Consider the following 27,526-nt stretch of genomic DNA (forward strand, 5'->3'; position numbering starts at 1 on the left):
TTTATTGATAGGGAAACAGAGGCAAAAAGAGAATGGTACTTGATTTTGGGCAATTCACTTAACCTCTAAAAAGCCACAGACAGAAACAAGGGGCCAGACCCTCAGTTGGTGTAAGTCAGCATAGCTCCACTGTGTCTTCAGTGTAAGTGTGCCAGTTTACACCAGTTGAAGATCTGACCCCAAGTCTCCTGATTCGAAGTCCTGTGTATTTATCACAAGACCATCCTTCCCTCTCACTGAGTAGGGTGATTGTGTGACTCTGGACAGATCCCATTTACAATTGATGAGAAGGTACAAAAAGAGTTCTGACTCACAGACTATGTCTACACTGCAGCCACAGGTGTGATTTGCAGCATATGCAGGTGTTACCCATGCTAGCTCTGTTCTACCTAGCTTGCTAAAATTAGAAATGAGGACACTGCAGTGCAAGCTTCATCACCAGCTGCACAAACAAGCATGTACCAAGGGAGCCAGATGGGCTTGTACAGCCCACACTGAACTTGCGCTGCCACATCCTCACTTCTATATTTATCAGGCTAGCTAGATACCAGCTATTGGAGCTATACAAGCTGCAAATCATACCCTTAGTATAGAGAAGACCTACAGAGCTGAGGGGAAATAAGCTGCTAAAATTTAAAAGGCATCTTCTTTTTTTGAATTCCACAAGAGTTTTGTTTCAGTCACCAGAACTGCTCCATTCATGTGAATTGCTAACAGAGCACTGCAAGCATTGTTGGAGGAGTATTCTTCCCCTGATGCAAGTCTCAAAATTTATGGGAATAATATCCACTTATCGAGGGAGAACTGATGAGCTTCTCCCCACAAATAAAGTTTTAATTTCCTTTATTAAACTAGTCGCATACGAAACTCCTATCAGTACCTGACTTGATAGGCTGGGGAAAGAAAAAAGTTGTGTGTGTTTAGGGAGGCTCGCTGTTAATGATTAAATAAATACTTTAGTTTGTATTTTTTATAAAAATCAGTTTGTATATAATGCATGACCACAAGGATTTCTATCCTGCGGGATTGCTTTATTGCTCTTTTTTTGCATTCTCACTCTATTCTCCTTTTCTCTTTTGGTATTCAGTGGTATTAAAACAATAGTGACCTCTACAGGTAAGGGTACAGGTCCTGATGTATGTCTCCCCACAAAGATCTTGCTAGTGATGCTTCTCCACCTTTGTGTGTATACCAGCAACAATGTGAAGGGCTACTCTGATTTAATGGATTATTCATTTTTCCTGGTGTCCCTTAAAGAATTTCTTCTTCTGTGAGGGTTTTATGTTCAAGAAATGGGAATTCCACAGAACAGCTCAGCCACGATATGCAGCACTAAGGATGAAATTTTAACTATCCAAGCACCAGTAAAAACAAAGACATAGCTCCCACAGCAACCATAATTCCTCTTGTGCATAATGCAGTGTTTTCCATTGTATGTTGTCAACTGGTGTGCTTTATTATATATATGCAATGTGGGGGAGTTACCATAGTTTTGGCAATAATGAATGAATTTCCAGACTTTTGTGAGTTTCAAATAAGTCATACAGGTGTTTTCTTTAATTTACTCTTTTTTAAAAAAATAAGAAAACGCTATAATTGATCAGACATTCAAATAAATGCACTGTTTTCCCATGTTTACAGGAAATACATTCAAGAAATAACATATGGAATGTCTAACCCATCAAATAAATTCAAATCTGTTTATTTCAAGATGCAGAATTCTAGAGCCAAACACACACCCAAGACATAGTGTATCTGGATAACAGCACTCAGCACACACTTAGGGCACAATTTTAAGCCAGGTTTCTGCTTGTCCTCAATTTTTGTCTACACAAAGCTGGGCAGACACATACATGTGCTTTCACTTTTGTGAAAATTTGTGCCTAGAAAAAAGTATTGGGAAAAGGGGTGATTTTGCATGTAAATTCTAACATATGCATGTATTGATAAGTGTGAACACATATTTGTGCCTGCAAAGTGTAGATGCATGCATTTGTGAGGGCTGAAAATCAGTCTCTTAAATGGGGAAGACAAGTATTACAGGGGTTCACATTTTATGCATTTCTCATTCAATTCTTTTCAAACTTCACAAACCGCACTTTATGGTGGCACTGCACTATCTAAGGGACACATTTTGCTCTGTTATGCACAACCAATCTCATTGACTTCAAGTGGCCATTGGCACAGGCACATTGTGCAAGGCTGAATTTGTGTTTTTATTTGCACTCCTAAAACAAAACAATTTTTGAGTTTTTGTCTCCCAAAACAGTGGGACAACTATTTGAAAAGTAGAAAAACCACAATTTTTTAACCCTATGGAAAATAAAATAATGCTTCGATATATTTTTACCTGACTTTCCACACCCCAAAACAAAAGAAAAAATTAATTCTGGGCTGAGAACAATCTTGAGAAATTTAACCCTCAAAGATAAACTATTGGAAAGTTAAACATCAATGAATAGGAGCTTAGAATGAGATTCGCTATAATAATCACTCACCTGCTCTTGTTGCTGCTTAGCCAGCTCCATTTGCTGGCGTTGTTTCTCGATTTGTGATGCAGCCAGTTTCTTTTGTTCATCATGAGCTGCCAGCAGCTGCTCACGCAAACTGGTCAGTTGATTGATCATACCCATAAGCTGCCTTTCTTTCTCAGCTAGGCTTTCTGGAGTCCCTGGACATCATAGAGTGACAAAAGGTAAAGGGAAGAGAGAGAAATGAGAGCTGGGTAATTTTTAAATGGCAGTCTCAATATAAACAGAATTTCAGTACAGTATATGCAAAATCACAATGCATATTGCAGTGCATTGCTCTGGAACAACTAGGGACATACACTTCACAGAAAAATGAGACAGGGAGGATGATTAAGGCACCATTCAATTCCCTGCACTACCACTATTTTCCTGAGGAAGTCACTTATTTATTCTCTCTGTGCCTCAGTTACCTATCTGTAAAACTGGGGTTAATAATATTTCCTTTCCCTGCTCCCCCCCCCCCACTTTTCTTCCAGTAGCCTATTCAGTAGAGCGGATAGAAACATGGAGAAACAGTTTTGTGAAAACTTTCAGTTATTTACATTTCACAGGATTCACAACCGTTTTGAAAATGACAGGTTTCAGAGTAGCAGCCGTGTTAGTCTGTATTCGCAAAAAGAAAAGGAGTACTTGTGGCACCTTAGAGACTAACAAATTTATTAGAGCATAAGCTTTCGTGAGCTACAGCTCACTTCATCGGATGCATCCGATGAAGTGAGCTGTAGCTCACGAAAGCTTATGCTCTAATAAATTTGTTAGTCTCTAAGGTGCCACGAGTACTCCTTTTCGTTTTGAAAATGTTTCTCTCAAAACTGTATATCCACATTTTTCTGTTTCCAGAAAAGCCGCTCCCCTGTGAGATAGGTATTATCATCCCCACTGTACAAGTGGGCATTCTGAAGAATAGAAATCTTATGCACATTAGATTTTTTATTTTTTTTTTCTTTAGGGCAGGGCAGCTGTCAGCATTCTAGCTGCCATGTCACCCAGCTCTGCTCTGATCAGGGTTAGATGATACACTGGTTAAAATGCCAATAGCTGCTACCACGGTTGTGATCACTGGTGAGAATTTTTTAAAATCTAGTGTAGAGTAGAAATAGTTAAGAGGTTATCCACTTGCCATCATTAACCCAACTTGCTCGCTATGTTATTTTACAAACACCAAATTTCTGTTATGTACAAGTGCACTAGAAATACATTCTGCTCATGCTTTCCCAGAAATAGGCACTAATTACCACCATCCAATTTTTTCACCACAGCAGGTTTCCTTTCACCCAGAAAGGAATGAGAGGGGATCTGGGGATGGTATAGTAAGAGCCTCACAGATCAGAGAGAAATCAAAATATATTAATCAAAAACTATGTACAATGATGGCACCTTTGCCATGAATTGAAAAGACGATCAATTAAATAATAAAATATACTCGCAGGTAATCTACCAGCATCCACCAGCACCACCCTGGCAAAACTCCCCTCCCTTACAGAAATCAGAACCCAGGAAGTTCTTTCCCCAAAAGCTTGAGGAAATGGATAAGCCTTCTGTCTAGATGCCTCCTCTTAAAACAGTCTGCTTTTGGGACAACCCTGCCACACAAACCTGTCTCAAATCCGAAAAGTGTTCTGCTGCCAATGTCACCAATGCTCTCCAATTCAACAAAAGAAAAAGTGGCAACTTTACTAACCATGCTCATAGCCAACTATCAATCAGACATGAAAAGAGCTACTGGTAATAGCTCATTTAGTCCACCCCCCTGCCAGTGCAGGAATCTTCCCTACAATATATTTACCAGTGCTTTCTGGATTGGATTTCACAGATTCATAGATTTTAAGGTCAGAAGGGACCTTGTGATCGTTTAGCCTGATCTCCAGTATAGCACAGGCCACAGAATTTCCCCAGAATAAGTCGCAGAGGAAAAACATCCAATCTTGATTTAAAAAATATTTCAGTGATGGAGAATCCACCATCACCTCCTTGGTAAATTGTTCCAGTGGTTAATTACTCTCACTGTTAAAAATGTACACATTACTTCCAGTCTGGGTTTGTCTAGCTTCAACTTCCAGCCATTGGATCGTATTATACCTGTCTCTGCTGGATTGAAGAGCCTGTTATTAAACACTTGTTCCCCATGTAGGTACTAACAAACTGTAATCAAGTCACCCCTTAACCTTCTCTTTATTAAACTAAATAGATTGAGCTCCTTGAATCTGTCACTATAAGGCATGTTTTCTAATCCTTTAATCGTTCTCGTGGCTCTTCTCTGAACTCTCTCAACTTTATCAGCATCCTTTTTGAATTGTCGGCACCAGAACTGGACACAGTATTCTCCTCTTAAATGGTGGGACATCTACTGCTTCCTTTGAAAGATGATTTCACAATTGAATACATGTCACTATTAGGGATATTTTTGTCATATTTAGCTTAATTTAAATTCATTTATTTTCATCCAGTGCTCCCAGCAACACTCTTTCATTACACTTTAACCAATTCCAAATCTTTTAAGTACTTGTAGACAGTTACGTATATCTGGGAAAATACATAGGTCAGGGCTTTTGGTACAAAAGTAATGTCACTTGATTGAACTTCCGACTAAAAGTCTATAATAAAAGAGAGAGATCTATGGGAAAATACTCTCACTATTGATGGAAGCATATTTGCTAACACTATCAAAAGACCCATGGGGGTATGCTGTAAACTTGAGACATGCAATGAAACAAACTATAGAACTTTTTTAAAGTTCTGTTAAAACTTGTGAGAAAGAATGGGAGCTTATGGTAATATACTAAGAGTGGGGGAGAAAACACTTTTAAGTTACAATTTTCACATCAACATCAGAGACAAAGCACTAGTTTAAGTCATGCAATAAGTTAGAAGTGTCTATTACGACTCCCCCCATTCCCTGGCTGTTTTTCGGGGGGGCGGGGAGGGGATGTGCAGCTTTTCTAAGTGATACAAATTAAATTATCCTAAAGGACTATCCTTGCCCAGCGATCTTAGCTACAAAGAAACATTTACTATTTTGTATCACTGAAAAGATTAATATTATAAATACTGTTTGATTTACATGGAGCTGGTTGAACACTGAAAAAGTGTTTGCAAATATTTTATTCTAAATATTTACTGAGGGGGTGGCTGTGTGGGTGTGGGTGTGAATTTGCCTAGTTCTAAGCTAGGGACAGGCGAGAATAAATATTTGTCAAATAACTTATTTGAAAAATATAGTGATATTTGTCAAAGATAGTTAACTAATATGACTTTATCAAGTAATGTGAATTTATACTGTGCCTTTCATTTGAGGATCTCAAAGAACTCAGAAAACATTAATACATCCCACAACAACTCTTAGAAGTAGAGAAGTATTTCATGTATGTAAATTGATAGAAGTCATATGGTTAGTCAATGGCAGAACTGGGAAGAGAATCCAGGAGTTCTGACACCTGGTTCTGTATTCTAAGCCCAGACTGCTTTGCCTAAGAGAGACTAAACACTCATCACACTGGCACGAATAAGACACATCTAAACTTTTCTGAACGGTCTCTTAATCTTATTAATCCATTCATGAGAAAGAAATCTCTTCCAAAGAGAAATGGACAGCTTTATTTAAGTTGTAGAAGCACAATTAAATTAGAGATGGGGTTCAGAGCTTAGATTTAGACATGTTTCACACTGGCCATCTAACCATTGTCAAAAAGCAACACATTTTGGTCACTACCAATATGTATGTAACAAAATTAACTTTTTCTGTGCACTATGTATTCATCTCTAGGTACTGCACAGAGTTATAACAACAGTTCATCTACTTTTAAAACAAATAAGAGTTGAATATAATGCTGCCTTTGAAAACCGACCCTCATGCTCATCATAATTATTGCTCAGAATGAAAGAACAAGTAGAAATGCTATCTGGTCAAGAATAAGGCCTGATTTACATTGGGAAAATAGCCCTTAAAATTCTAACTGGTTTTTAAATTGATTTTACTACCTCATTTTAAACTTAGCTGGAGTTGTACAGATGGCCTGAACTGCTGCTATTAAACCAATCTCAATACCAACTGAAAGTGGTTATGTAAGTTGATGTAACAACTCAAAAACATATTCCCTTCATGCACATGCCTGTTCTGCTGATCATGCAGGACGCATGTAAGCAGAAAAAGTGACATTTTGTCCTATCTGCTACTACTCCTTAAAATGCAACATGAGGAGGTTCAGATATTAACCACCATGCACACAACTGCTGACATTTCACTAAATATAATTTCAGTTTGTAGAGATTTTTTAAATTTACCTCAAAAATATATCTTACTATGTTACCAACTATGCAATGAAAGACACTGTAAAGACAGCTGCAAAGTCATGTAACTCTTCAGAATTTTTACAAAAAGCTCTCACTATAGCTAACATCAGTGAAGCTGGTAGCAATGTTGGGAACCCTACTGTGGACAGGTTGTTGCCCCCAGCAGCCACTTCCAGCAGCTTGCCTGTTAAACTTGCTCAGAGCTAGTCCTGTTGATAATTGAGTTTATAAAGGTTCTGGCTGTTGGAGACTAGTCTATACTATTCATATACTCTTCACATGATTTCAGTGCTTTAAGTCTACACCATGGTAGAGTGATTAAAAAATGGAACAGCCCATTGTGGTAATATACAAACTGACAATGAGTTAGACTATTTCATACAAGTATTGAAAAGGAAAAGGAAAGTGGCCTAACAATGACTGTCCTTAAAATTACACTGAATTACCATCAAATCCACAATAAATGTGCATTTCATGTTTAACAAAGCTTTTTAACCACCAGGCCACCTGCCGTTCAGGATATATTGCTCTAGGTGGACACATTGTTCTCATTGTTCCTTAGCACTGCAGTGGCACAACGTGGATTTTCCACCATGAACTTTATCAAACAAGCCCACACACATATAAGCATCAAAGCAAACCCCAGGACTAGTTGCAGTTACGAGTGAAGACACTTTCCAGACCCCTCTGTTTATTCTCTACTGGCATGAAGGAAGGGACTGGGAACAAAACATATTTGTGGACACAGTCACAATGAGCACTTGACAGCCACAGCCGGCAGCACTAATGGAAGACTAAGTTAATGCTATTCTGTAAGGTTAAATCTATATTTTACCCCCAAATTGACACTATCCACAATATTGTTTAGTACTAAAATGATTACACATTCTCAGCTCCGACTCTCAGTCTGAGACTGGTGGTGGCAGTGACATTTTAATGTACATTAAAGTGAGGACACATATAAGACCAAGTAAGAGGAGAACCCCATCGTATTCACACAAAACAGAACAAGCAGAAGGTTGACAAATGGTTTTAGACACTCACAGCAGCAAAAATATTTCATTTTTATTTCCTGGAGAGCACAACTCAGAAACTGGGATAACCATGACATTTTTATTTTGTCAGATAATCCTTAGATGCTGATGGACATGCGATCAGAATCCCCTCCTCCCTGCCCCCACACACTCTCCATCAGATAAAAGACAAAAAGGATAGATGCAAAACATTGCAGTATGGTTTTGTATAATCTCTGTGACACTGTTAAATAACTAGGAAAATTATCAATCAGACGTACAGGGGAAAAAATAGCAGACAGTTAAACTTATCCCCCGAGTCAGTTTACTATCAAAGTAATTACCTAAATAGCTTTTGAATTGTCAGTATCTGTTTTTCAAAGAAAATCAAAGAAAACAATGTGCTAGTATAAAGCCTGGCAAACATAATTACATTGTATTATGTTCATATCATAAAACATAGTTATTGTTTAAAAAAATCAAATCCTGTGTACATGGGGGAACAAATGGGGGGAAATCCATTAAATGGGAATAGCCATTTTTTCAAGATGTTCTACATATCTCAAACAGTGCAACATGTTTGGTTTGCTGTGATACAATGTAATAATACTTAGCTCATATAGTATAGAGCTCATGTTATCTTCAAAGCACTTTAAAACAATAATTAATTAATCCTCTCAAAGCCGCAGGCAGGCAGGAAAGCATTATTATCCCTTTTTAACACTTTCTTAAACATGGGGAAACTGAGGCACAAAGGTTAAGTGACTTGTGTATGGTCACACTTAACTTTATACACTGCAAATAGTCTCATTGGTCAAAACCAGGCTCCACTGAAGTCAATGGCAAAACTCTCATTTAATTCAACAGGACTAAGATTTCACCCATTGAATTTAATGGGGGTACTCACAGTTTGTTATGTTATGCACTTATGTAAACCTTTGTTAGGTCAGGGCCTAATAATTTGGACACTGTCTAAAGGGAACTGTGAACACAGACCATACCTACACTATAAAACCAACCAAATCAAGGAACCAAGTTACAAAACAGTTGTCCCTTACCCTTAACCCTGGCAAAACAGTGGTAAAATAGTGTGGATGGGAACATATTTATACTCCATCACTAGTTAAAACCTTGGTGATGTCCAAGTGTTTTTTGCTTAGTTATCTGAATTATTTTTTTGAAGTGAAGATGGGCCTTTAATTTAGGCACAATGTTTTACAAACTTTAAAATTAAAAAAAAAAGATATGAGGGGGAAGTTTATTAAATCCCTCAGTCTTTGCATGGCCCCAGCTCCTACCAGCATCAATAGGAGTTATGTCCAAGTCTGGATACAACTTCGGGATTAGACTTCATTTGAACAGACTTTTTTTCCTTGACATTTTTACTCCACCACCACCCACATCGCAGACCACTGTATTTTTTTTCTTCAATTTAAAACTTTCCCCTGAGTGTTGGAAACCCCAACACAATGTTACTGTGCTAAGCAATGGGAACTGGAAAGTGAAATGGATCAGATGCCTAATTTCATTCTCCAAACTGAGTGAAATGCAAAACAAACTAACAGCATAAATTGTGAAGTGTATATTTCAGTAATTTTAGGTGTCGCTAGAAACACACAGGGATTTATTTTAAACATATGGGTCCAATTCTGTACTAATTTACAGCCTATGCAAATCCATTGGAGCCAATAGGATTGCACTTGATATAAGTCATCTTCAGATTTGTTGCATTAATTTTATCTTGGTTAGGTTCCCTCTAAAATCATAGTGTTAAAGCCTGGTAGTATTCATTTTAAATGGGAATATTCTCCTCTTGAGCCACACATGGAACTGCCATTGACGTCAACAGCAGTTCTGTATGTGGGGCAATGGGGAGTTTATGTTATGCTCTTTCAGGAAATGTACCCTGATAAACAGACATAACTGGCGGGGGTAAGTATGGAATTTAAACACCTTTTTTCTGTCTTTCACCAGAAATTTTAACATTTATTACCAGTCATTGATTAACCAAATTATTAATGCTATATCACTGTTGCGTGTTTGTGAGTTTTGTGAATGTGTGTTTGTACATGCACACAAACCCTCTGTATGCTTCCAACTCAATGCTATGGAAATAGCTACAATGAGTATTTATTGTGAGCTGGCATGATGATTTTCAAGCCAGTAACTCTTTGGGATTGCCAGGACATAAAAATCTGAAAATTGGCATTTTTAACTAAAGTATTTAAGCCAAGTTCAGTACACAGTGGCCACCTTTACTTTACAATGCATGTCTGAAATATACAGCTACCTAGCTTGTTAAATTAATTGACTCCATATGGATATGTGAAATCAGCTTAATAGAAGGAAACTTTCTGATTGTTTTGTACTAGCTGAGCCATAGCTTACAATAAGAAAAAAAAAGTTATCTATCTACAGTTTTCTGCAATATATTTTCTTCTGTATTTTAACAAATAAAGCAGGGGTTCTCAAACTGGGGGTCGGAACCCCTCGGGTTGCAAGGTTATTACATGGGGGGGTCACGAGCTGTCAACCTCCACTCCAAACCCCCCTTTGCCTCCAGCATTTATAATGGTGTTACCTATATTAAAAAGTGTTTTTAATTTATAAGGAGGGTCGCACTCAGAGGCTTGCTGTGTGAAAGGGGTCAGCAGTAAAAAAGTTTGAGAGCCACTGAAATAAATATGTTCTTTTTGGAATAACAGCCTAGAAGGTGGATATGCATCTTGATTTGAGCATGTATAGTGTCTGAAATGAAGGAAGATTGCTTGGAATGAACTAAAACATTTGATGAACAATAATATTTAGCTATTGTTACCCTCAAGAATGAATATTCTGTAGGGACAAAGACACAGCCTTCTGCTCACTAGTTCATTCTGAAACAGATCAGTCCATTACCTATTCTGCAATGCTAGAAATAAGTCCTCAGTGAATATTCAATATTGGCTGTCATAAAAGTTTTGGTACAGTAGGCTGCAAACAAAGCTTGGTATTTAACCAGGTTAGTTACTTACTGTCAAGGTTACAAAAAGAATAGACAACATTGTATTAGGACCACTTCTCAACAGCTATTCATTGTGCCCCCATCCAAGCAACAGCTGTAACTATGCTAGTTGGTTCATGTTTTCAATTGTGTACAGCAGCAAAAGACAAACTCAGCATATTGCGTGTGTGTGTGTGTGCGCGCGCGCGCTCGCTCTTCCTTTTGACAGACTGGTAATTGTAGCTCAGGACATTAATCTTTATCAGCTTATCCATGAGGTACTTTTAACTCAAAGAGGACAGTGGTTTTAGCATTTTGTTTGTTTGTTTTTAAAGCCAACGCTCTGGATGACATTTAAATGGAGGAGTTTGGCCTCCACATGGTCAACAAAATAAAGCCATTGCCATTTGCTATTTAAATTAGTTCAATTTTAGACTATTTCCCCCTCTATTGATAACCACTTTTAAAAAAATAAGAGAGGTATTTGGTTAAGTAGGATTGATTTTTTATTTATTATGAGTCAATGCTTATTCAGAGAAAATGCTGAAATAGTCCAGTGCAGCTTGAAAGCAGCATTTTAACTATTTTGTCACAAAGCTCTCGATTTTAATATTTTTAGGCATTTTAACGGTATTTCCTCCAATCCTATGTGGTGGCTTTCTCCCAAGACTTTGTTGCCATTTCCATTTCTTGGACTAACCTCCACCTGCAGGGACAAATGAGAATAGCTCCCTCCAGCCACAGTGTCCATTTCAATCTTTCAAGTTCACCTGAAAGTGGCACTGCGGCTCGATTGGCACTCCCTGTTTCTTTGCCGGCTGAGAGTATCACATTGTATTCTGATCAACCACTATTTCAGCAGCTGGCAAGTTTGCCTTTAAAATTTAGGTTCCCCAGTGTGCCACTGGGCAAGTTCCCCCCTCCAGCACTTTTGGAACATCAGCAAAGGCCTAAAGCTCACTGTCAACAAATTGCTACTATTAAAAAAACCAAAGTAAATAAACAGAGAGAAGATGATACCAAGTAGGTTGCAATAAATATTGAATTTATCATACTTAAGAAGCCAACCACCACATGTATCTTATCTCCTCCACGTATGGGTCTCTTTCACTCTCGTTCTCCCTCCTATTACAAATATAACACTTTCCATAAAAGAGAATACCACAGGTCCACATCTGACAGAAACATGCAAACGTTTTTCAAACGATAATTTGCAAATGCAAATTCACACAGCTATGAAGGGAATGCTCAGCTTTCACACATCTCCTGGGGATCTGTGCTTTATTAGTTAAACGTTTAAACCCAGTTTTTGCCCAATGAATAATTCCCCCCCTCCTTCTCCTTTCCCACATATATATGTGGAATCCTTTGCTCTCTTGTCTTCAGTTTACAGATTATGAGATCCAACATGTCACTCACTGGATTACTGCTCATAACCTGAGCACTACCCCAAGCTTACTTGTCTTCAACTTGTCCAGTGTTACTTAAATGGAATTATCGGTCACAATCCATATACTGAATCTGCATAGCCCACTTATCTCAAGATTCTGTGTGTCACCTCACAGATTATCCATTTTAATCCATACATTGAATCTACATAACATATGTCTTTAATTCATGGCTCTGATGAGCTATAGTATCACTGAATGAATTATTTCTCTTAATCCATTATTGGCAGTCATAAGACTATTCACTGAATATACACTCATGCCCTGACTTCACTACACACAAGCAAGATTAAAATATTCAACAAACACAGTTTTGTCATATATCAAACACAATTTAATATAAATACCTGTACTGATATTTCATACAACATGTAGCAGAGCTCTCTGCTTAAAAATATATGTCTATGTCACATATATATGGGTTTAGTGCATTAAGATTAGGCATGGTGGATTAATCCTGCTCTCAACTACACTCATTTAAATCTGGAGTTACTCCATTGGAGTTGCCCTGCTTTCAAACGGGTACAGTTGAGAGCCAAATTTGCCCCAATGACTCTTCGTTTTTACAAGAGGTAAAAAGAAGAGTTCACCAGAGTTGTTTGGGGACTATCCCATGCAATAGAGAGGGCTTTTAAAAAAAATGCAGATTCAGACTTGTGCAGACTTTCAGAGATTCAGGCACAACAGTTCTTAAACAATTAACTTACCAGTACTTTAATTCTGGAAGTAAACAAAGTCAGGAAGATTTTAAACGAAAGTCAGTTCAAACTTTTGTCTTGTAATTCCCTATACTGATTCAAAATTAGTTAAGTGGGGGACATATCAAAATGTACTCACTCCTGGCAAATGGGAAATAAATTAGATTAACACAAAAGCCCTATGCATGCTAGGAAAGTTTTTCTAAGTTTTCTCACCATTGTTAATGCCAGTTCAACCCCACTAGTGTTAGCAACACTGGAAAACCTAGTGTAGAAGGCCAATGAATGCTACCACTGTACCTGCTGAAGGGGTTGCACCTGCTGACATCCCCCATCTACAATAGGACTTCCAACAATGGTAACACTGGTGGAACTGAAATAGCATTAACAACAGCAGAGCATTTTCCGGGTGTGGAGACAGAGGAACACAGCAATTCAGGATTTGCCATATTGTACCAGGCCACTGGTCCATCCTACATGCTGCCTCTGCTGTAGCCATTATTAATGCTATGGAGAAAGACAACCACTCTCACCTTATACTGCATGGAAGCTACTGTGCTGAGCTGAACTGGGAGGAAATCGGACTCCTGTAGGTGATCAGTTTTAGCTCTGAAACTCATCCTGCTTCATTGAATCCAATAAAGTGTATTACCCATGACTAATCCAACGGGCTTTTCTGAACCCATTTCCAAAAACAGTGGATGTAGAAAGAATTTCTATTTAAACATATCTAACTAATTCAATACATATTTTAAAAGTTTTAAACAACTTAATTACTTGGTGCTTAGAAAAGAATTAAAGGGCATCTTATATTGGAATTTCATTTAGTGTACTATGGATTGACTTGCTTTGAGCAGATTCAAAATTGTGTGACTTTCAAAATAAGATCTCCTCGGAAGCCTCCATCCTCAAGCTTGTACTTTTCTTTCACCCACTATTACTATTTATCTATACAAACACACACACAATATGCAACGGATACACTTGTTTATGTCAATTTTTATAGCTATTATTGGTTTTGGAAGTTTCCCGCAGTTTTAAATGTAGGTGATCTCCTTGAAATGTGTATGAAACTGGAATGAACTTTTCAAGAATACACACATACATTCACACAACAAGAATAAAACACTATTTTTCCCTTTTCTTTAATAATTGGACATATATGGATCCTTCCACCTGATGATCTCAAAGTGAAATAAAACTAATTATTAGGTCTCTGAGCACCCCATGAAAGATGAGTAAGCATTGCTTCTCCCATTATAAAGATGGTAAATTGAGAAAGATCTTAAAAGACTGGCTGAAAGTCACAGAACAAATAAGTGGCAGAGTTAGGATTAGAACTAGGGAATCCTGTTGTAGCTGGCGCTTGCTCTAGCTAATAAACATACTTCCCTATCTTTGATAAAATATTACCATTTGTTTATTTAAAAGAAATAACAGTAACAGAAAATAAAGATTCTTCTAAATTCTAATCTTCCTCCGATTTTTGCCTCTACCAGAGAATATAATTCAATGTTAATGACATAAACTCAGGCAATAACAATAAGCAACCTCGTGCTGAATCTGCAGCTCACAACCCTGTAAAACTCCCCTGGATGTAATGAAAAACATAATGAAATTTTGAACATTTAAATGGAAAAAACTATTTGCTATACAAAATAGTTGGGCAAATCATCTTCAAGTCCTGTACACTTTCCAGAACGTCCTAATAAAAAAGACACTATTTGAGAACGCGTTTCCAAATATCACTAAAAGAGAAATGTTTTTTTAAAATGTGTGTGTGTGTGTGTGTATATATATATATAGAGAGAGAGAGAGAGAGAGAGAGATGTATCCGATGAAGTGAGCTGTAGCTCACGAAAGCTTATGCTCAAATAAATTTGTTAGTCTCTAAGGTGCCACAAGTACTCCTTTTCTTTTTTGTGAATACAGATTAACACGGCTGCTACTCTGAAACACACACATATATATATACACACACACAGAAATTAATTTAAAAATAACAATTGAAAAACTGTTAATAATCTCATGTTCACATAGAGGGAAAAAAACATTACTTCTTTCCAGTACAATGCCTGTGTGTGTGTATGTATAAAACAGCTCAAGCTGCACACCTTTCATGTTGCCTCACTAAATACAGTTGCAATACCACTGACCTATTGTTTGCTAGTTGCTCATGGCTGGCGGTGGCATGAAAACCACATTCCTGGGCACTAAATAATCAGTCTGCATGACCCCCTAAGAAACCTGTAAGTCAAATTCATTTACCTCCAGAGGGCAATGCTCTATTGTATCCTCCTTTCTTTCTAGCCACATACAAACAATGCACAATAATTGCAACTGTCACGGCAGTCAGTAGCAAAAATAAACCAGCGCCTGTTTTCACAGCTTACTGCCAAACCTGATCCAAACACCTAATAACCATGCCCCAAGCCATAGAACCACAGTTCCAGTAAAATGCTTTGGGTGTGAGGCTTTGAACAAAGCTATGAAACAATAACTCAACTTGTGTTCAAAACATGAAATTTAAAAACAAAAGTTAAAGCAAAGAAAACTCTTTCTCCCCATCCACCCCCTGCCCCCCAGGCAAGACTGAAAGAGCTGTTGAATTTCTTTCTATTATCTTATAGTCACTGCTGCTTTCATGTTTAACTTGTGAAGGAGAAAGAGAGGAAGGGAGAAAAAAGACTGCACTCCAACAGAACAAGATCATAGGCATTTGGAAGAGATTGCGTTCTCAGTACAGAGCACGCTTCAGAGTCTTTACTCAGTCCAAAGAGAGTGGAGGATCACAGGGATTAAATTTTTTTAAAACTCCAGCATCTCAAGGGTTAAAGAAGTTCCAGAGAGCTTGTGATGGCTGCTGCAGCAAGACAACATCGAAATCTGAAATGAAAGCCATCTACAGACCCTCACCCTAAAACGCCTTAAAGATTAATGAATCAGTTTACACACCACATCGTAGGGTTACTTAAATCATATTTTTTTAATATATACTAATCACACATAAGCCAAGATATTAGCAATAGCCCTCTCTGGCCAATTGACTCACATGTGAGGAAAGTGTGCTCAAGTGCATTTGCATGTGCAAAGACTGAGTAAGAAATTCAGAATTTGGCCCACTTATAAGAGTAAATATCTCAGGCTACTTGGTGCTGAAGTGCTGTGTTTGGCCATCAAGTTATCAAATAAGTGTACTAAATACGTAATTTATTCTGGACTCATATGAGTTACAATCCCTACCTAGCTAAGGAAGTTGTGGGGAGCAAATGGTATACTTGTGTAAGCCAATGGACTACAGCAAGCTAGTGCCGGTGGCTTATTTATGACAAGCTGAAAGGAACATATGAATAAAATACTAAGTTTTAGTGTAAACCTATGAATTATTCCCTAGGAGACTGCCTTTTAGGATTAGAGTAAATTGACAGCTTTTGTTTCAACATGTTACTGAGTGTTACTGTGCACGGAAAAACAGGTCCTTAAAACTGTCTGGAGTAAGTTTTTGGGAACTTGTCTGAATAAGGACTTCAGGGTTTGCTCCAATACAAGTAAAAAAAAAAAAAGCAGAAAACTAGGTCTATTAAAAATAAGTAGGGCTTAATTCTGATGTCACACCACTTTTACACTGGTGTATTCCGTTGACTTTAATGGAGCTGCTCTGGATTTGCATTGATGTAAGTGGTGCAAGACATGTTCTAGTTCAAACAGGAGTAAGAACATAAGAACGGCCATACTGGGTCCATCTAGCCCAGCATCCTGTCTTCTGACAGCGGCCAATGCCAGGTGCCCCAGAGGGAATGAACAGAACAGGTAATCACCAAGTGATCCATCCCCAGTCGCCCATTCCCAGCTTCTGGCAAACAGAGGCTAGGGACACCATCCCTGCCCATCCTGGCTAATAGCCATTGATGGACCTATTCTTCATGAACTCATCTAAATCAATTCGGGGAAGTTCTATGTTATACAGGCAGTCAGATTAGATGATCACAATAGCCCCATCTGACTTTATCATGTAGGAAGTGGGAGTCTCACACTGATTTCTTTTAGGGGAACATCAGTGTCTTTGGAATTTACATCAAGTTTGACACACTTATTTTGAGCAGAAATACTGTATAAAAATAAACAAGTACCGGTTTCCTTAAATGACCCCGCATATATAAAACGGGTAAATATCTTGGCAAAACAGAAGGTACTACTGCTGAATAATGGTCACATTTTGCATTTTCCTTCTACAGCAGGACTTTAAAGGAACATGCTTTAACATACAGATGTTGTGTGCTGTCTCTTAATATCTGTACAAGTTAATTTCAGTACCTAGAAGCATCACCACAAAAACTTTGCTCTTTCATGTATTGCACAATATTATCACAATCTGCACCAACAACAGCAAACATTTCTGATCTCCTTCCGATTTCAGATGTGTAGTTCCTGCTGTATATGGATGCTAAACACTATGTTAATATGCAACTATGAAAATCTCTGCTGGGTTTTATATGAATCCTATAAACAGACTCCCTTATATTGATAAAAACAGAATTAAAGATGGACCAAAAGCCTTACATAAATGAAAGTGGCTTGTTCATTTAGGACATACCATGGGTTTATTACAAATCACACAGGGAGATTGTACACTGCCAACAAACAAAGAAATGAGAAATAAAACAAAAAACATGAAGAAGTTCCATAAAGCTAATTATATACACACATTTTATTTTTGTTTCACTTTAACTCTGTAGGATCACAGTGACAATGTTACCTTTTATTTCTCCAAAGTTCCCTGATCCCATGGCAAGAAGCTTGTCTTTCCAGTCCTTTGATAGTAGCTTTTCAATACTGGGAGTTTCTGAGTGAAGGGAGAAAAAAATGTAAGAAAATCAACATGACTGGCTCCACAATAGAACTCATTAAAAGTCTATCTGCTAAAAATAAGGCCAACCCTATTCTGGGCCCCAATTCGTAATGACTTCATCAACAAACTGATAAGGAGGGGGGGAGAGAATGTGTTTTGTCACCTGCTGTTTCAAAATCATTAGCTTTTTCCTCTTGCAGAACAAAGCCATAGTAATTCTGTATGACAATGGGTACATATAAACCTGCAATTCATTGTTTTTCAATTTAGTGAACAAGTTCCTGCTTATAATGGATGCTTGTCAATTTCAGGGTGTTAGTCTGCAGTTAAAAAATAATTATGTTGATAAAATGCAGAGTAAAAAAAGGGGCAAAGAATTAGCTCCTAAATCTGCTAAATGTAATTATGTCCCTCTGTGTGTTTACAATTACATCCACTTTATAATGTGTGTTTAAACATCATGTGGTGGTAAGTACACCGTGGAAAGATTTTCCAGTAACACACACAAATTCAGACACTGTAAATAATAATAATAATAAAAAAAAGTTTGGTGTGATAAAAAGCTTTACAAAGACTGTAAAATCCAGAAATGGGGAAGTGGGGGGAAGCAATGCCTAGAATGGAAACCCATTATTTTCTCATTTCAGATTTCTATCACTTCCTTTTTATAAAAAAATATATTTGTTCAATATTTTTAGGGGAAAATACACTGAGGGTGTGGATGTGGCCAATATTTATGTCACTAACTCTTGCATTTTGAGCTCTTTTTTGTGTGGAATTTTAACGCATAAGTAAATATAAATGCTAATAAAATTCAGAGAACATTAAACTCCGTTCCAAACAATGTAATTGTATATTCTTGTCAGCATTTAGATGGGTACACAATTACAATGGCTTTCAATCCCACGATTAGTACTGCATTCAGTTAGAAAATGGAGTGTACTAAAAGATAAGTGTCCCAGTATGCGCCATCTAAATAACAATACCCACACTTATTATCTGGATCTAAGACATATACTACTATTCTCCACATTTGTGTTTATGTGTATTTGTATTTGTTCAGGCATTTGTTTACCCCCTACCAGGAGCATAAAAGGAGTACAAGTTAACTTATCAAAGGGACCGTCTGGCCTAGGGACCATACAATTATTAGCAACTGGTTAATTTTCCCCATAGTAAAAAGCTTTATGAGGAGCCTTCATTATCTTGTTTGGCTAATTTTGCCAACCTTCTTGAGCCCCTATCTTAAAGCTCTCAGGAATCAGTGTCACAAAATCTGTGTGCAGTTTTCAATAAAACCATATCAAACGTTTCTTTCTCTCTCAAAATTCCAATAATATAGTATTTTATTCTCTCTTTATAAAGGATTTGTGGAAAATGAAAGTGAACAACCCAAAATCTTTATTTCATAAACTAGCGTTATACTCTCTCACACATACCATCCCTAAATGTTCAGTCTCCAGTTTAATATTAAAAAAATATATAATTATAGGAATTCTACTCTTTAAATGGCAGGGTGAATGAAGTTTAATTCTAACTTTTTTGTAATAACAAGAACTACATTAATAAAAGATTTAATTATAAGCTCAAAAATTACAATTAGATCACAATGAAATAGCTATGAGAAGCTGCATGTTAATGTTATAACATTAATATTTCCATTCCTGAGTTCATGATAAGAAGATTCCACTGTGCTTTAGACACTTTTACAAATATTTCCAAAGTTTGTACTTTCCCAGTAAACACTTCATGAAGGAAACCATTTTTTAAAACATATCTTGAATAGGTCAAATAAACACTGCTGTTTTCTTTTTTCCTGTGTTTTTCAAAAATTCTTGAGTAGCATATAAACAGGCCAGCGCCAATGCGGTATTTGCAATAGAGGACTGTCAGTCATTAAAAGCTAACAAACCTTTGCAAAGCAGGAATGCAGCAATAGAAATCCATTGTGAACTAACAATAGGCTACAGAACCTCCAGGCACCAAAAGTAGAACGTTTTACTTTTAAGTCTATTGTCAGCAAAGTCCATGACAAAGCTTTTCCCCTGCAGCTAGACAAAATATGCGCTGTAGTGTGCTAGTAAAGAAACAGAAGTCTTCTGTCTAACTTGGAGAGTTAAAGCAACAGTAGCCTGGTTTCTGAAGCCTACAGAACACTCCAGGTTCACTGCAGGCCGCTGTATTAACTACCAAGCAGAGACACAGCTCAGCTACACAGAAGCTTAGTACAATTACCCTCCTTGTAACAAATAGTCCCTCCAAATGAATGGCTCCTTCATGACCATGTTATTGGAAGGTGCTTGATCAGAAATCATAGTTGACTTTCTATGCATAATCCAGGATAGAAGTGGCTGTGATTAAGTTGAATGCTATTTTTTAAGGAGGGTTTTTTTTTTTTTGGTTTTGTCAATAAAAACCTATTGACTGTAATGAAACAACTCATGTTACAAATTACTGTTCTTGCAACCTGACTCTACTGGTAATTCAGGAAGAGCTGCAACAAACAAGCTAACAATAATGAATTCAATGGATAGCCATGTATCAATAACTGAATTTCTGCTAGAATGGTAAAGATCTCGGTAGGAAATTCATGATAAGGGATGTGAAAGGCCAAATGGCAAAATCCCAATAGTAACAATGCATCTGTTCATTAATGTGTGAATATGAGTAATATGAAAATTTAACACAATTATAATCTCCTCTGCGATGCTGATGGTGCAAAATAGATTCTTGTGATCTAATAAGTGTTTCCCTGCTGAAATACTGTATGTTAACTATTTAAAATAATATTATATGGATTTTTTGTTTAAGATACATGTAATCATGCTTAATTGATGTACTAAAGTAGTTTGAAACCTCTTTTGACTTGAACTGCAATTGTCATATGAAGCACTTTGACAGAATTTTGCTATTTTTACAGCCTGCAAATATTTTTATTTAAAAAAAGAATACTATGATTTTAGAGACAATAGATGGCCATTCCCCATTCAAAAGGAAGAACTGAAAGTCTATATCAAATTATAGTTTGATTATATTTTATTATACAGTAATGTCATATGTCTTGTTCATTATTCTGAGTATTGTTTGGGAAAGGTTTACATACTGTATCTTTAAAACGATTAGAATTTATGTATTATATCCACTCTACAAAAACAGATTTGAAACAGATAAATATTAAAAAACATGATTGTCCTAAAAGCTACAACCATAGAAACTTTCAAAAACTAAATAAAAGCCTAGAACATTTTGTTGGGAGACATACATATACTGGGAAAAGAAATAACACAGTAAATTATTTGCAAAATAGACATACGTTGTACAATTTAGAAAGTTTCCATATTTACATATGGGTACTCATGCAATGTGTACCAACCATAAAGCTAGACTCAGTCTAGTGATCTGAGCACACAACTGAGAACTGGCAAATGCTACTTCTAATCACTATTCTGACATGGAGTACTTGTGTCACCTTAGAGACTAACAAATTTATTTGAGCATAAGCTTTTGTGAGCTACAGCTCACTTCATCAGATGCATCCGATGAAGTGAGCTGTAGCTCACGAAAGCTTATGTTCAAATAAATTTGTTAGTCTCTAAGGTGCCACAAGTACTCCTTTTCTTTTTGCGAATACAGACTAACACGGCTGCTACTCTGAAACCTGTATTCTGACATGGACTCTCTTCATGGAGTTGGGAAAATCACTTAACAGCTTTACCTCATTTTCACCATCTGTAAAATAGGGATGATACTGTAACAACTTCTAGCCATCTAGTACAATTGCCAGTCATGGTCGCAGGACCTTATTATGCTAAGTGCTATACAAACACAGATGCTGGATATGCTATGCTGTATGCCATACTCATTCAGGACTTCTCAGTAACAGAGGTGATAGTGCTTAACTCTTCCTTCTTCAGAAACACAGGACTCATCTACTTGAGTTAAAGGAAAATCTCTGTTAACTATTAGCAACATAGAACCTATGACACACAGAGCGAGCAGGGGTTCTCAAACTGGGAGTCGGGACCCCACAAGGGGTTGTGAGGTTATTACATGGCGGTTCGCGAGCGGTCAGCCTCCACCCCGAACCCCGCTCTGCCTCCAGCATTTATAATGGTGTTAAATATACAAAAAAAAAGTATTTTTAATTTAAATGGGGAGGAGGAGGGTCGCACTCAGAGGTTTGCTATGTGAAAGGGATCCCCAATACAAAAGTTTGAGAATCACTGAGCTAGATTCACAAAAGACAATCGCCAAACTGCTTCTTTAGATGCTTAAACCCCAGAATCAGGCCCCACTGGAATTAATAGAAATCGTATTCTGCAGCCATCAAACCCCACAGGTGCCTAAATTCACTTGGCACCAAACTTTCTGCCATAAAAGTTACCTAGGCCCCAGAGGCATAGTTGTGGGGGAGGGAGGCAGGGGGCACTACCTCCCCAAACTGCAAACCTCTGGCAGGAGTGGAATTTGCCCCACCACCTGTGGCCCCATTGCCTGACTGGAGCTGCCTCCGCAAATACAGAAGTCAAACTACACCTACACTAGGCACCTATATTTTTGTACCTCTCATATGCACACAGCAGTCCCATGCCAGGTGTCCAGACCCCGGAGCCCCAGAGCAATTCACAAAGACAGGCATTCCTCCACCTAACTTGTCTGTGGGGCCACATCCGGTAAACATGTTCAGAGCTCAACTATTGGATCAGACCCCTGTAGGTGATCTTACACAAAATGGATGGAAGGAGGACGACCTCCCTCATAACTTTTAGCCCAGTGATTAAGATACTCACCTGGTTCAAATCCCTCCTCCACCTGAGGGGGAGAACGGATTTGAACAGGGATCTGCCACCTCTTGAGCATGCCCTAAGCACAGGGCTAAGGGATAATCTGATGTGGGGCTCCCTCAGTCTCTTGTTGAAACTGTTTCACTGTGAATAAATAATTTAAGACGAGTCATTGGAGCAGGGGGACTGGAGGCAGGAACATTGTTCCTAAAAGCATGGGGGGACACAAGGCCCCTGCCCCTTCTTGGCCCACCCCGCCCTTCCTCCTAAGACCGCACCCTCCAGCCAAGCCATAGCCGGGTTGGGGAGCCTGGGGCAGGTGGAGAGTGCGTGGCTCTTACCCCGATCTGGCTCCAGCTTCCAGCCTGGTGGCAGAGCCTTTGGGGCTGAACAGCCGCAGCCAATCCATGGTAAGAGCCGCCCAGGAAGCTGTGGGGAGCTGAGGACCCTCCATCTGCCCTAGGCCAGGAGCCGGGGTGGGGAGGGGGACACACGGACTAGGGACTGCTCTCGGGCCCTCCCACCCTAGGCAGGTGGAGGGTCTGTGGCTTCTCATGGCTGCCTGGGCTCCCTGGGCCACTCTTACCCAGGCTGGGCTCCAGCTTCCAGGAGGAAGAGGAGGAGCACGGGGCTGGACCTGTGGCAAAAAGTGGGAGGGTCATGGCCCTTTGCCCCACCTGTTCCAGCCACCCTGCTGGAGAGGTCTCCCACTTTATAGGTGAGTACTCAACCCATAAGGCTACACACTCATTCTCTTTGCAAAAAGAAAAGGAGTATGTGTGGCACCTTATAGACTAACAAATTTATTTGAGCATAAGCTTTCGTAAGCTACAGCTCACTTCATCGGATTGTTAGTCTCTAAGGTGCCACACATACTCCTTTTCTTTTTGTGAATACAGACTAACACAACTGCTACTCTGAAATCTTTCTCTTTGGCCTACCAATTCTTTCATTATTTCAATTATTTAAGTTATAAGGAAGCACCCTCTCCACCTGCCTTCTGGGAAAACCAGCATAGGCACCTAACACCAAGAGAAGAGCTGCAGTGGAGAATCCCAAAGTAGAGGGACATGCCTCCCTGCAGCCCACACTTAAGTACCTTAAGTGAGAGGGGTGGGGCTTAGCATCTCCCACTGGCTAGTTTAGGTGAAGAGCCACCTGGCATCCTGGCTTTTGTGACCTTTATTCTAAAGTGCCTATCTTTTCCCATTCATTGTATAGGGAGCCTAACTCAGGCTTCATGAATCCCAATTATTTTCTAGACATCTAAGTTCCATTGTGAATCTAGCCTTTAGAGCACTAGTTCTGGTTCTATCTAGTAGATAGCAGTGATACACATACAGAATAGCCAGGATATTACAGTACTTACTCACAGGGGTGTTGTGAAGTTAAAACTTGCAAAGGTTCTCAATGATTTAAAGCACTCCATTAATGCTAAGTGTTATGGAGAATTATGGGTAGAGCAGGAGTAGAGAAAGAAAACAAAATGTGGAAAGAATAACAGAAATTGTAAAATAAATAGTGGCAGAAGAGAAGAATGTGGATGAACAGAGTCCTTTGACCTGAAATACGGATTAATTCACAACAATTATTTGTTTTTTTTCCTGATTGTATGTTTATCAGTCATTATGTCCTTCAAAATATATTTACACAGCATTTTGTTTTCCTTTTTTCCACACTTGCCTCTTTTGCTCGCATATGCTGCTTCGCATCAATGCCTATGGCAATACCCAATGGTGAATGGCCCTCCAACTCGTGCCAGCCATTGTTACAGCAGCATACTGGCTCTTCAGTTCATGTTCATTCCCAAGAACTCTCCCTCCTTTACCCCCTTTGGTGCCAAACACTCTCAAGACTGACTCCCTCAGATGGAACAATGAGACCTGGAGACTCATGCAGCATCCAGTAATTCTCAAATGGAGCTGCAGTGCCAGGAATAAAACCACATTCTCTCCAGTGCAGCAGGCTCTATAAACCAGTCCAATTTGTGTATGTATCTATACATACACATGTTTGTGTATGTGAGCATGTGTATATGTTAAGCCTCTCTGAAATTATTAAAAAAAAAAGGATCCAAGTACATGAATAAAAAATGACCTTTGTAAACCAATTTCTTGTGGGCTAAGTGTACATAACATGATACCTGTTATTGGTTTACTTGAGCTTTAACTGTACTTCATTGACATATTTGTTCCAAATCCCTCTTTCACAAAAATGGTTTCATTGTGTTCTAAGATCTAGTTTACGCTAGAAAGTTGTACTAACACTCATCATTTTCAGCACAGCCTGGAGTACACCATCCACGTTTAATTTTGTCTCCTACTGACAAAACTCTCCACATTTTTCAGCTTACTTATTCCTGTTTTTGGAGTGACCTAAACCTCCAGCTATTATAGTTCTATCAGCATAGTAGCAATGTGAATGCACAGGTACCTGTACCCATAAGCAGCCCTCCAACTGCAATCCCACAATGCAACATTCCCTTCAGGAGTGACCTGTCTGGAAACACTTTTGAACTCCACTGTCCAGGGGTCACAATGACTAGAACGCCACCTCACTTTTAAATGCCCAGCAAGGTCTTCACAGCCATATCTGTTGTGGTTCCCCGCTGATAATTTGCCGACAGCATGGCTCCTCACTTCTCAGTCCTGCACTGCTGCTTGGGTCAAGGAGGAGACGCTCAATTTCCTTGCACTGTAGGGAGAGAAGTGCGTGCAGGCTCAGCTGCAGCTCTCCCATAGGAACAAGACTATTTACAGTGCCTAGGCAAAGGAAATGGCAAAACTCAGATGCCCCAAAGAGAAGTCCCAGGGCTGTGCAAAGGGAAAGGAGCTGAGGCAGGACCATCAGAAGGTGAAGGAGAACAATGAGTTCCGGAGCTACCCACATGACCTGTGTCTTTTATAACCAGCTGTCTTATATTCACCAGGGACACTATCATTTCCCCTAAAAAGCAAAGGAGGACTTGTGACACCATAGAGACTAACAAATTTATTTGAACATAAGCTTTCGTGAGCATCGGTTGCATCCGATGAAGTGAGCTGTAGCTCACGAAAGCTTATGCTCAAATAAATTTGTTAGTCTCTAAGGTGCCACAAGTCCTCCTTTTCTTTTTGCGAATACAGACTAACATGGCTGCTACTCTGAAACCTGTCATTTCCCCTGTAACTACTGTGGACTATTCATGTCCAGGAGAGGAGGAGGAAGCCCCTGTGGAGCAGTGGATGAGGGAGAGGTGTCTGGCACTGGCCAGCAAGTGGACAACAAGGGGGAGTAAAGAACGGTGTCCAACACCCGGCTGGACCGCAGACAGTCTGAATGCCTCATGCCGACACAGGTCATCCCTGGAAGAGGGAGAATCTGGGAAGGCAAGTGATTGTTTATGTCCCATTAAAGAAACTATAGTGTAAACTCATATACCCTAATTCTTGGCAATGTGTGCCTGTATGTTTGCATTGCCTGGAAAGAGCTGATGGAGAACATGGTGTGAACCCATATATCCTTTCCTTCTAATCTAGCTGTAAACACTCTATGCCATCTATCCACCGTTTCTCCACCCCATGTCCATCCGCATACCATTATACCAACACTCTCCAGCAAGTAGTCTTGCATAAGCATTCTCAATGGACCAAAATTAACCCACCGTTCTCCCAGTTTACACTGGGAAGCAAACAAACTCAGACCTAAAGTCCACGTTATAAATTAATCTTCTTCCCTTCCTCCATCAAAATGATAGACAAAGGTATGCATGCAGAAAAATCTCTTTTTTAAAGAGCATTTTAATCACACAGATCTTATTGGTATCAACAGCAGCACCAGACAACATTCATAACAAGTGAACAAGGCAATATTAACTATAAATAGTTTTGTCCAATTGACATCATGGGGTTACATGAACATACAGCATTTGCGCACACACACACACACACACACACACACACACACACGGTTCTCTAACAACCGAGCAGTGCTTTTGAGGCATTACATACAGCTTTCCAAGACACCATAGATCACAAACAGACACACATACCGTGCACCAAGCTTTGGAAATTCAAGACCACACAACGTATATATCCTCTTACAGTCAAGGTAGCACTGTCCCCTAATACGTAGGCATCATGAAATGGATCCACAAAGATGTACATAGCACATGCATGGGGCACAACTGGCACAGGGCGAGAGACTGAACATAAAAAAAGATTCAGGCTGGAGCACACACACAGAGACACACACATGACTGGGCCACCAGCCACCCAGTTGCACAGTGTAGCATGTACAGTAGTATGTATGGAACAGTCTTAATTTTTACACACAGCTTTCAGTCTGTGGGCACAATTTCACAAAATATTGTCAACATAGAGTAGTTAAGATTTTCCCAGAAACTACAAGGCAGAGATACTTTTATCAGCCAACCATGGTATGCATGACCCTACTCCACACCAGGTCCACTGGGAGGATTATCACAGAAAACTGCTTGGCTACATATGTTCCCAGGTGGTTTTCAGACTTCTTAAACAGCTCCCTTTTCTGGCAGGATCATACCTCCCCACCCCTGCTCCTTGAGCCACCAACCTCCTCACAATCCTTTTGAGTCAGTTCCCACTACACTCTATTCCAGTAGACAAAAGCTCAGGGAACAAAGAGAACTGCTTTGATTGTAAGTCTTGTCATCTGTGATGCATTGATATCCAGCTTCTCGTTTCACTTTTTCATACATAGTTATGGGTTGTAGCTAGTAAAGGCAAAATCATCTATAAGTTGCTAGTTGTTTTTTTTTTGTGATGGCTGGCATGTTGATAAAGTACATATTGTCTGAACGTTGAGGTACCTTTATTGTGATTTCTGGCATTGTAGTGCTGCCCATAGTGCTAGAAAGTAATTCACATAGCCAAAAATGATCCCATAGATCAATAAAAACATTGACCAAGTA

General features: G+C 38.9%; 1 protein-coding gene across 16 annotated transcripts in view; it reads right to left on the reverse strand.

The window, feature by feature from the left end:
* Positions 1–27,526, reverse strand: part of SOX5 (SRY-box transcription factor 5) — a 394,764-nt gene that overhangs the window by 169,829 nt on the left and 197,409 nt on the right. For all 16 annotated transcript variants that reach the window (XM_038386648.2, XM_038386652.2, XM_038386640.2 and 13 more), the window contains exons 4-5: positions 17,720–17,806; positions 2,499–2,671 (exon numbers count right to left, since the gene is read on the reverse strand). In XM_038386648.2, coding sequence (XP_038242576.1) covers positions 2,499–2,671; positions 17,720–17,806 — 260 coding nt within the window. The remainder of the gene's footprint in view (positions 1–2,498; positions 2,672–17,719; positions 17,807–27,526) is intronic.

Source organism: Dermochelys coriacea, chromosome 1, assembly GCF_009764565.3.
Source record: "Dermochelys coriacea isolate rDerCor1 chromosome 1, rDerCor1.pri.v4, whole genome shotgun sequence".
NCBI lineage: Eukaryota > Metazoa > Chordata > Testudines > Dermochelyidae > Dermochelys > Dermochelys coriacea.